At 38.1% G+C, this 12287-nt stretch overlaps 1 protein-coding gene across 3 annotated transcripts; it reads right to left on the bottom strand.

The window, feature by feature from the left end:
• Positions 1-272: 272 nt before the first annotated feature.
• Positions 273-10642, bottom strand: tespa1 (thymocyte expressed, positive selection associated 1). Of its 3 annotated transcripts, none has more exons than XM_057339027.1 (11): positions 10472-10642; positions 9796-9960; positions 7741-7783; positions 6920-6960; positions 6085-6138; positions 5628-5667; positions 4536-4634; positions 4200-4408; positions 3116-4116; positions 1132-1216; positions 273-797 (listed from the first exon to the last, which is right to left on the bottom strand). In XM_057339027.1, exons 2-11 carry the CDS (start codon positions 9929-9931, stop codon positions 640-642), a joined length of 1866 nt encoding a protein of 621 aa, XP_057195010.1. In that variant the 5' UTR covers positions 9932-9960; positions 10472-10642; the 3' UTR covers positions 273-639. The 3 variants fall into 3 exon arrangements, with proteins under 3 accessions (XP_057195010.1, XP_057195009.1, XP_057195011.1); XM_057339026.1 differs by having other exon boundaries at positions 9796-9943; XM_057339028.1 differs by having other exon boundaries at positions 4536-4631; positions 9796-9943.
• Positions 10643-12287: the final 1645 nt, after the last annotated feature.

Genomic DNA, 12287 nt, shown 5'->3' with positions numbered 1-12287 from the left:
TATGCCTTAACTTTACGGTAACATCGAGAATAAGTTGCATTATGCAGTATTCTGACACATTCTGATGTATTGTGAATGAACAACACATGAAATCATACTTGTGGAGGTATGCATTCTTGTTTCAAGTGTGTTTTGGGGCCTTTGGCAAGTTAGAAAAATTGAGAGTTAACTTTGGTTACTTCTAGCCAAGCTCTTTGCAATGGAATATCAAGGTGTTGGTCTTCTCATCCACACAGTTGTCCTTGATCTTTGATACAACCCCATAATTAATTTTATAATAAATTATTTATTGACATTCTGAAATGACAAATATTGCTGCTTATTTGTCCTATTTAAGCACAGCAAACATTACAGCAGTAAATTTCAGTAAAGCAACCGTTAACAATACTTATCACACAAAGGCTACAGCCGTTGGTTCACACATCAAAATGTGCAACTCTTTACTTTCTAAAAACAGTTTTCTGTGCATGATTCATCTGCCTCTTCCCTACAAAAACCTGCCTTCCCGCTTTCCTTTATTCACACTGAATGTCCTTCAACTTATTTTATTAAAATAACATTCTTAAAGTCTACAGCTTAAATAATAGTCTTTGTGCTTTTACGAGAGAGGTTGAATCGTAAAAATTCCCTCATGGTCTTCTAAGCAGTGGACCCCGCTGAGATCCCCTGAGCATGTGACGTTACTTTAGTGATGTCACACTTGACCGTACGTTTCTCAGGTGCGGACAGATGAGGCACGTCCTCTTCGGCATATCCACTGCTGTCCGACTGAAAACTGTCCTCTCGTGAAGGCGAAGCTGTCAGAAAGAGAAAATAAAACTGAAAAAAATACGTGTAATACTGCGAAGAGACCCGCATTTCTGTTTCAAACATTTTCTTATCACTTCCTGTAAAGTTGTTTTTAAGGACGTTTGAGTGACAAGATCTGCAGACAAAAATGTGTGCATCGCAACATGAGTGTGATGAGTTTAACACAAGCTGGTTTTGGTGAACATGAGCTTGCTTATTTTTATTTTTAAAAAGTGCCTGAGAATATTGCAAGTTGAGAAACACATGCGTGTATGTAACATTTGCAAAGACAATTATTTGACTGAATTTATTAGACTTGTCATGGAAATTAAGGTTACTCACATTTGTGGTGCGGTGCTGAAACAGACAGTGTGACTGTGGGACTGAATTCTGATGAAGGAGCTTCCTCTTCCTCAGCGCTGTGTACCTGAATTAAAACCTTAAACTTACTGAATGCAGCATAACACACAAATACAACAAACACACAAATCAAATACTGCAAGAACTTATCGTATATGTTGTACTCCCTGACCAAAAAAAGCACATTTCTAATTCATTCTATTAAAGGTCCAGTGTATGAAATGTAGCGCCATCTAGCGGTGAGGTTGCAAGTTGCAACCAACAGCTCACTCCACAGCTCACCCCTCCCTTTCGAAGCACTATGGTGGCTGACACAGGAAAAAGATGTCTTCACATTTTCGCTTCTTTGCCGAAGGAGATAACGTATTTACGAAACGCGCTCTGTAGGGCAGTTTGTCTGTTTAGGGCTACTGTAGAAATATATGTAGAAATACATACTTGGAAACAAAATGTATAGTATAATGCAATGTAAGTCGCTTTGGATAAAAGTGTCTGCCAAATGCATAAATGTAAATGTAGAAACAACATGGTGAATTTCATGTAAGGGAAACCACGGTGTATATCTAAGGTAATTAAAGGGGTGCTGCAACGGTGTGTCATGCATTCTGACTTCTTTACAATGTTAAACGTGCCATCTTCTCATGCTTAACATGGTCAACTTGTCAAAAAACGAGTTGGGTGTATTACGTAGTATTTCTGAGCTCGCAAATACACTCCCACAGCGATCGTACAGGTTTCGTAAAGTTTTTTTCGAACATATAAAACTGTTTCGTAACTATTTTTCTTTGTCCCTTATCGGACAATTCTCCCGGAAAAGCACGCGGCAGCAAGGAGAGCAGGAGAAGGAGCATGCGCAGACGTCACTTTCACTTGGTGCAGGAGAGAGAGAGCAAACGTTCGCGAAGTTCAGGTGTTTGTTTGTTCACTGCATTTGGGTGATGAATGTTATATAAACGGTGGATATTACGCTGGATTTGGAGATCGTTTGAAACTGATATATGGAGCCGTCCCAGCGCTAAAAGATGCCCGACATGAACCGCATGCGGTGAGTGAAACTGATGTCTGTTTTGTTGGCAATGGGTGCGCACGTGCTTTAGTTCAGCCTACCCCTCCCCCCCGCTCGCGCCGTATGCTTTCGGAAATAATCGTACAGCTGTATCTATATTTTATAAATGTGATCAAACTACATACTCTTCGAAGATACGAAGTATGCAATACTACTCTATAGGTACTCAAGATTAATATGTGATTGGCGCGCGTGTGTCAGGGCCGCTTTAAAACACGTCATTATGTAAGGTCTTTATACACCTCTGAAGACATATAGTTATTGCATTTCTGTGAACAGATCCTCCAAAAATGACACACTGGACCTTTAAGAATACTTTGTGTAATTCATACTAGTACTATAACATAGGCCTACTTGTAAGTGTATTATTTAAATACTTCTTGGGACTAAATTGACCCACTTTTTTAGTTCATAAAAGTGTACTTTTTTCTGATAAGTATAAATGCCAATGATCAGCACATGAAAAATACATAAAAACAGACTGATGGTATACTTCTTCTTAGTTTAAAATATACTCATAGCACACTTCAGGGCAACCGGCCACTTTGTAAAGTCCAACTGAAACAATGTCTCATCAGGCCACCTACATCAGACGCCCGGATGAAGCTAACATCTTTTCTCTGATTTATCCCTACGTTCTATACAATAAATAAACTCTGCAACACTTAGTTGTCATGATCCTTGCTTGTGAAAAGACATTTAAAATATAGCAGTTGCACCGCCCGCAATTTAATCATTTCTCAGAGGAACACTGAGAGGACGTTTGGGGGTGGAATCGAAACAAAAGGATGCAGCCACATTACCATTATGCTTTGTGAATGAGAGAATATGTGTGGGCACAATCTTCCTCTTTAGACGTAACGCTGTGCTGCAAGAATGCATTAAAATGAGATGAAATACCTCCTCCAGCTCGAAAGAGTTTCCTGGTTTGGGACATTGGATGAGTCTGTTCTGGTTCAGTGGTTTTACTGGGCTTAAGTATTTCTGGATGTTGGACGAACACGGCTCCTGTGCATCTCCGTTGGGGATGGCGGCATCACCTTCCCATCCGGTGATTGTGATTTGACATAATGACTTTTGTGAGGTGTCTGTGTGTCTGGATGAAAGATCATCGGTCTGATTCTGATGCGGGGCACCAGCTTGGTCATCTGGTGATTTGATTGTGTTTGACCGTCTAATGGAAAGTTGTGCAAACGGTGAGTCTTTAACATCTGTTTTGTTTGTCTCCAAGCAGCGATAAGGTGCCTGATTCACATATTCAATGACTTGAGGGCAAATGACATCATGGGTAATAAGAGGAACGGGTTCCATGGTAACGCTCTTGCTCTTCAAAGAAGCAGAACCTTTGGACTTCACTTCCTGGTTATTTCTTGGCGTATGCTCTAGTGATGTACGCAATGGGTCGTGTACTTTCTCTGCAGAATCTTCTAATGTTAGTGATTGAGAAGATACAGCTTCTATAACTTTCTCGGCGTAAACTGTCTCCTCAAGCTCTTTTCCGACCTCTACAAACCAGTCCATATCTAATTCCAAACCATCTTCTATTTGAAGGTCTAGCATTGTAACCGGGTCATCAGCGTGCCACGAGGTCGCCGGAGCGTTCCCACTTACACCCGACTGGCTGCATTTCCGCTTACGAGGCGAACTGCTCGGAGATGCCGAATCTGAGCCGCGGGAACCGGTGTACAAGCACATCTTTGAGATGGTGTCTTTAAGTCTTTCGACAGGGGATCGCGGTTCGCTGCGGACGCTGGTTCGAGACCCGGCTCTCTCCGCCAGGGGAGAGGTAAGGGTGAGCTCGGGCGGAGCAAGCTTCTGAAGGGGCGTTCGAGATACGTGGGAGTACAATGAATAGAAAGCGTTGGCCATTGCCGTCAACGCCTCTACTTGTCGAAAACGACCTGCAAAGAAACAGATGGAGAATAATTCACATGTATTTGGAGGACACTTCAGTATACAGTATGTGTTCCTTGGCAACTCGTACTCGCTAATGAGAGACAGGGGTCTTCCTGGTGTATTCTGGCAAGCTGGGACTCGAGGAACAGTCGGAAGTTGATGCCTCGGAGCTGAGATGGGAAGTTAAAGAATCGAACGGGGATGCGGGCGGTCACCTGGGGTTCTTCGCAACCGAAACCCAGCTGGTAAAGAGTATCTTCAGCATCTTCGGCTCGCATCTGGAGAACCTCAGACACGCTGGGGTATATGCGAGATGATCAGCGAAGCATGCGTTTGCAAATACTTTCATTTGATAATATGGTTATCTGAAGCACAAATGGCACATTTTGAGTTTGAAAGGGGGTGAAATCCAGGAGGGTTTTACCTGGAAACAGTCCTGCTGGTAGCGTTGGAGAGGGCGCTGGATGCGATGCTCTGGCCCATGTTTAACAATGGAAGGTTAAGTTTCTGTTTAGGTGTGCTGCTGATACACAAAAACTCCATGTCAACACAAAACTCAGCTGTCAACTCATGTCTTGACAACATACAAACAGATGACTCAGAATGCGCATAATGACTAGAGCCTTTCTTTAACGCAATTTATTATTATTATTGTTTTTTCTAGTTTATTTCTTTTCACACTTAAAAATGCTGGGTTGTTTTAACTCATTGTTGGGGTAAGTTATGGACAAATCGAAATGTTTGTTTAAATTTCCCTTAAAATGTCCATATCGGACCCAACCAGGGGTTAAAACAACCCAGCATTTTTTTAGAGTGTTTTATTGTTACTTTTATATTAAATCATTTACAGCTATGTTTTATCATGTGTTTTTATATGCATGTTTTCTGTAAAGCAACTTAAAAGGAAGGGGTGATTAACCAGCATAAATAAACAAAACAAAGTCAAAGAAGATGAGATATGTTAAAACTGAATCTACAACCGCGTAAAAAAATTAAGAGACCACTTCAAAGCACCATTTCAGTCATTTTGAATTTACTTATTTATAGGTACGTGTTCAGGTAAATGTATCATTTTGATGATTCTGTGAACTACTAACAATATTTCTTCCAAATTTCAAATAAAAATATTGTTTCTATTTGCATTTATTTGCAGAAAATGAAAACTGGAGGAACAGGTCAAAATAACATAAAAGATGCTTTGTATTTTTCAGAACTCAAATACTGCAAAGTTCATATTTACGACAAGATTATATTAACTTTTAAGCACAGTTTTATCACAGTTTTCATCTGTCTTGTCATGCTGTCGGTCTTTCACATTGCTGTTGGATGACTTTATTTAATTAATTAATTTAATTATTTTATTTTATTTATTTGACATTCAACAGACACTGGACTGGAATGACCACAATACATCTAGAAATGCTGATTAAATTAACATTTGGAATGGTCACTTCATTTTTTTCCACAGCTGTATTTTAAAAGTCAAAAGCTATAAAGAAAATGACACATTTCTTACCTAAACCGATTCCCATCTAATGCATTATACAATGCAGTAGCTGTTAAGAAAATAATAGCATGTATTAATCACTAAACCATATTTTTTACACAATTTGTGCTTGTGAAGGTGCTATATAATCATCAGACTGATTTAGTGTCGAGCACAAAGATGTCAGACAATAAACCCATTTTTTTTCCTTTCCTTCTGTCTTGAAAGATTCACTTTGATTAGTTGCAAATACGTTGTGCCAATATGTAATGTGATTTATGAGACAAGATAGTGTCTATGAATCAAGACTAACTCCAAATGTATGAAGTCGATGAAAGTGTTTCATGAAAAGAGTTGCAGTCTGCCACATGACATTTAAATGTCCCCTGTTTGATAAACTCTTCTAAGAAAATCTCATTTGTAACCATCTTCTTGATCGAATTCATAATAACCTGGTTACTGTTGCTATAGTGATGGTTCTGCTCACCTTCGGCACCCAGACTCAGATCATCCTCAAAGCTGACACCTGTCCTCAAAGGACCTGTAGAGTTTACAGTACAATTAGAACCAGAAAATGTGGAGGAAACATTTTTTTGATCCATTTGTTGCTTGTTGGCAGGCCTGCACTGTAAAAAAGTCCATAAAAAGCTGACATTTTCTGTAAACTGGAAAAAAACATAAAATATACCATAAAAAAAAAAAAATTCTGTAAAATTATAGGATAAAAATTTTCCCATTTTTCTTGTAAATGTGTTGTCTTCTGTAATTGTATAGTTTTTTACCGTATTTCAAAAAGAAACTGTAAAAAAATGAAAGCTTGTTTAAAAAAACTGAAATTTTCTGGCTGGCCGCAGCTGGGTCGCCAAAAAAACCCTGTAAAATAACGTGTTTTCCCTGTAAAATTACATTTCCCTGTTTTCTTGTAAATTTGCGGTCTTTTTCTGTAATTTAGCGGTTTTTGACCGTATTTCAAAAATACATAAAAATCTGTATTTTACGTGGAAAATCTGTAAAAGAAATAAGAGAGAAATTCTGTAAAATGTTCATATCTTACAAGTGCATCTTCCTTATTGTCCTATTTTGCCTATTTTGATGATAGTCGCTTTGGATAAAAGCGTCTGCATAAACATAAATGAATCAAGTGTAACATTTTCAACAATACAGTAACTATGAGAGTATGTCTGTTCCGGTTCAGGCTTACGTGTTATACGCAAATGACATTTGTGTAATTCCGCTATGAGTGGTGCAGGCTTCCAAATAAAAGGACACCTGAATCCAAAAAACCCAGCCTGAATTTGTTATGCATGATTGTTTTAACCTACCTATCGTCAGGTGACTGTTTCTAGCTTGACTGGCATCATTCCTATGCAGATAAGATGCAGATCATCGATTAAAGAAAAACACTTAAGATAATGCACTTAAGACACACATCAGATAATGCACTTTTATCACATCTGAATCAGCAAAAGTCTGTGGGCGAGTCGCCTGCATGCTGCGATTTACAGAGATAAAAATAGAAGCGCTACATACACGCAGGACAAATCTCATGTACTGGAGCTCTCATAAAAACAAATGTTAGATAGATTTTTAAATGTTCTACTGCTTGTTATAGGACAAATACAGTTCTTGTAGGCCTTGCCGAGCATTGGGGGTTCTGCTGTTGTCATGATTTTGAGGTTTGGATATTGATGAACAAGGGAACCTAGATTTCTAATGTGCATTGGAAATTGCAAAGTATTTTCAAATGAATGCAAACAAATATATATTGAAAGCAATTTATTTTTGTTTTTTAGAACTTGTTGGAACTTGCCAGGCCTCAACCTTGTGAAACGATAACAGTAGTATAGTCAAGTTTTTCTGCTCTTTCCTGATCCAGCCGAGCAATGAACAAGGAAACCTTCCTGTACAATCTATTAAAAGAGCAAACCAATGTAGTTCACAAGGTTTCACACTAAACCCTGCCTTTTGATTGGTCCTTGAGCCTCTTTTAGGTTACTGGTACCTTTCTTAACCTCGGTGACCTTCAATGAGCCAAACAACATTTGTGGTTTTCCACTCACTTATTTTTGTTGTAATACAACTGACACACAATGAAGCTTTTGTGTGTCTTTGACATAAAAAGCATTTGGAAACAAACACTCACCCACAACCTTGAAGCCAGGTTTCAATCTTTCCTGCAGAGCATCCTGTGGAAACAAAATAAAGACACAATTGGTGATCTTAGTCTGTCTAAGAATGGGTGTGTATGAGTGAGAGAGAGAGAGAGAGAGAGAGAGAGAGAGAGAGAGAGAGAGAGAGAGAGAGAGAGAGAGAGAGAGAGAGAGAGAGAGAGAGAGAGGTGTAGATGAGCTGTGTGTTTAGGAACTGTTCGTGGTTCATCAGTTTATCATTTTTCAGTGTATCGACTGCAGTAAGCTTCATTTGCAGTGACCTGATTCAAGGGAACAACGTGATCATATCAATAAAATCGGCCACAATATGCCGAACTTAATACATGTTAATATGTCATTTTCTCAAGCAGCTTCTTGAGGTTTTATTTTGAAAAATAATTGAGAGTTCACATCTGTTCTGACCTCTTAGTTGCTGCTTTTTCTTCATTATTCAGTCCAAGTTATGAATCCCATATTAGTTGGTATTTAATAATATACATATTTTAAAATAAAAATAAGTAAGAATAATTATAAGTCAACTTTTACATACTTCTCAGAAAAACATAGTGGTAAACTATACTTGTGTACTTATAGATGACAACAGTTGCATTTCAAGTGGTGGAGACCGGGCATGGTTGTAACATTTTTTACATTTCTGTCTGCATCTTAAGAGTTTTTTAAGCCAGTGCATTCAAAATGCAAATCAAACTAGTTTGAAGTATCTGCTATTAAATGACATACTGTCGCTGTTATCTTTGCAGCACAAACAGAAAAAGCATGGTTTTAGTTTCAAGCACAAGGAGTGAAATGTTACAATTCACCCCATAGTCTGGGTTAGTTGTAACATACCCTGGGGTAAGATGTAACATTAGAATATCCACCGGGGTGATATGTAACAAAATGTAATAAGGATTATGACAAAAAAATGGATATTAAAGCTTTTTATTCAACACTGACTTTTCAGTATAACTAGTGTGTGTGCGTGCGTGCGTTACAATACTAAATAAAACGTGCAAATGTGCATTAGCTTCAACAATTGAACACTATTTGTGTGTGTGGGTGAGTGTGTGTTACATTAGCATCATCCTTATAAAACTGAATAGCTATCATTCGTGTGGGTGTGTCTGTAAGTTTGTTACTCTGTCATAGTACTGACCATATTAAAATTAAACATGAACACTTGAACATTTTTTGTGTTTGTGTGTTGAGTCTTGTTGTTACAACTGACCCAGAGTCTTGTAGCCATGAATTAGCTCACCTTACAGCTAAAAGCTAACACATTAGCATCAACAACTTGTATGAAATAAATCTACACAGACACACAAATAACATAATTTAACTCTGATTAGTTTAACTACAAATCAGGCATTGTCATCACGAGAACAAGTTAAGTAAAAAAAATACTTTCTTACCTCAAATTCAGTTTTTCCCCTCTAACATCTGCTGTGTCTGCCACAGGGCTCTACATTCTCACATGTGGAATAAGGACTAAACTAAGCATGTATGAAGTGAATCAGGTGATTTGTAACTAGTTCCTGATTGGAGAGATTGGAAGTGTTACAACTGACCCATGTTACAACCATCCCCGGTCTCCCCTATATTTAAAAATACACTTTTATAAACTAAAAGTAGGAACCAAGTTTAAAAATAAGACACTTACAAGTGCACTAGTAGGCCCTACTATGATTTACTGTATAAAGTATACTAGCAAACTAAATAAATTATTATAATTTTGCACAATTATGTCTCATCGGTGGTGTATAAATAAATAATAGACATTACTGTTTTGTTTTGTGTTGTGTTGTGTTGTGTTGTGTTGTGTTGTGTTGTGTTGTATAGTGGCTATAAAATACATGAATGTCATTGCATTACCTATGACTGACAGTTTAAGTGTCCACATATTTGAGGCCACCTTATAAAGCTAAAAAACTGAAAAGTGAATTGTCCCTGGTTCTCCTGCAACTACATTTATGGTTTAAGAGGAAGTCAGATAGCTTCTTTCAACATGCATGACACAGTCCAAAGTCATACATTAACCTGATGCTCACCCTCCATGAAGACGTCATCCTGGAGGGATAAATGAGGATGAGGATCATCTGCTGCTGGGGTTCCCTCTCTTACGGTAAACTTGCGGCGGCTGCTGCGCGCCCACGCCTGTCGCCTGTCAATCAAAGGCCTCTCCATCACTGCAGTCACCTACCACAAAACAAGTGCTGTATAAAGTTTTATGAACAGTTATGCATTTGGCAGACCCTTTTATTCAAAGTGACTTATGGTGCATTCAATCTAGGCTATACGTTTTTTTATAAGTATGTGTGGTCTGGAGTGCAATCCATGACCTCTTCAGGAACACCAAAGCTTCAGCTGTTAAGTTTAAAAACATTTCTTATAAGCTTAAAGAATGATAATTTCTTATATCAATCGGATGGGAAGAATTTAAAATATGAGTAATTTCAATTTTGTACGCAACGTGCTGTCATCCATTAAGCCGCGTATGAAGGCGTCGCTTTATAGAGGAAATAAAAAAGCGCAAGCAGCCATTAATCGATAGAAACTCCTCCTTTACTTACACTTCATCACACCCGTCTTGAGATATAAATGCGTTTTTAAAAAAGCAGCAGAAAGCACAACTATGGGCTACAAAAACATAACACGCAACGTGACAAACGGAATAATCTAAAACCAAGAGCAGGTTTCCATTGCGCGCCGGGTAGCATCACCTACCTTAAAAAAACTCACAGATCACTCCATTATGCTACGTCCACATCTCATTTACAATTGATAAAATGTCCATCACAATAATAAAAATGATGCATTGTGTTTTAGAGCCATATCGATGTTTGTCCCGCCAACGCAAAGTTTGGTGCCGAAGCTGCTGATCACAGATCAGGGTGATGACGCGCTGTTAACTGGCGGAAGCGGTGGGAGGAACAGAATGTTACTGAGAAGTTGAACTAAACCGTGATGCTGTACTAAACAACAGTGACACCCCTGCTGATAAACATAACCAGTAGAAACAATCTAACGGGTTTAATGGTTATAATGGGAATCTTACTGGTTTTACTGTAAGCTTAATGGTCTCTACATCTGTCCCGTATTGACCACTAACACCTACTTTGCACTATTTAACTTTGTTTAAAAACAATTTATGCATGTTCGTAGGTATAATGAAATGAATGATAAAAAATAAAGACATACGACACAGTAATAAATCGTTTGTACAATCAGGCGCAACCTTCTGACGCTTCAAAAAAGAAATGGTTGTTTTGTTATGATAACAAGTGTAGTAGCCCAAAGTTCTGAAGTTTGCTCAAATAGCCTTTTAGTAAAAATGCAATGTGCTTTCAGTTAATGCAAACGAACTAAATGGAAGTGAATGTTAAAGCAATTTGCCTATGCTCATAAGATTGAAGGGTAACTGTGTTCCTAATGTGGTTAACGACTTTTGTTCCGTTTTACCTGTGAATGTAGAACCTAAAATCTTTTGTGCAACAGAAAGGTTCTGTAAATGTTCTTTACGGAACCATGCAGCCAGTCAAAGAACATTTTAGTTTATTCAGCCTCTAGTGTGTATAAATTTTGTGAAGGAATTCATGTTATATTAATGTAAAACAATGTAAAACAATTATACAGTGTTTTATCCATACCGAACATTAAGACACATGCTTAGGCTACCTACAGATAGAAAGTTAAGATCATAAAAAACTTTTCAGTCAAGTTACCCTAAATGTTTGAACCGTAGCGTTGTGAAATAAAAGTTTCTTTTAAAACTTATAATGCAGTTTATGATGTTGTGGAAGCACATGAGCAACAGATTACCCATCAGTTATTAGTGACGCGTGAAGTGTGACATTGGCCTGCTTTACTGTAAAATAACTTTTAGCAATTCCTCTGTTAAGGTATCGTTAGAAGTGTGTGTGGTGTAATACATAACTGTCATCTGGGCATGTGTGTGTCCCAGTGGACCAACTTTTAAAGGACAGATACGTTAGGCAACTCACCCCTTAACCATTTTATCGCCCTGATCTAAAAACACTTTGTCTGAGGGATTACAATACTGAGAAAACTTGCAGAACAGTGTCATACCTGATGAAACTGAACAATTCTTATGGGAGTTGTGTTGATTTTAATGGAAACTAATGATCTCTCCACGAGTCTCCACTGGTTATGTGTTGGTGGGGTGTTTTCTGTTGAATGGGAACCAATATAACCTTTTTTAACCTTACTGGAATAAGACTCTAAAAGACCGATTAAAACCAATTGCAATAACACATTGCAGTTAAATAAAATGGGGTGGAATGTGATTAATTAAAACGAAAATGGTACTATAAGGGGTAAGCTTTTTTAAAATGCAAAACATAGCTTACCGTTGGGCCAATGATCCAATCCCTTTGTGAGATTTGCACAAGTACAGATACGAAGTCTCTAAATTTATAACAACAATACAGTTTTAAAGTCATGATGTAATCACGATATGCACTACTGACATCTAGTGGTTCACATTGTCATTGCAGCAGCAGATCTGCATGCTTGTGCATCT

Source organism: Triplophysa rosa, linkage group LG7 (assembly GCF_024868665.1).
Source record: "Triplophysa rosa linkage group LG7, Trosa_1v2, whole genome shotgun sequence".
Lineage (NCBI taxonomy): Eukaryota > Metazoa > Chordata > Actinopteri > Cypriniformes > Nemacheilidae > Triplophysa > Triplophysa rosa.
This window is presented reverse-complemented; position numbering and strand designations above follow the sequence as displayed.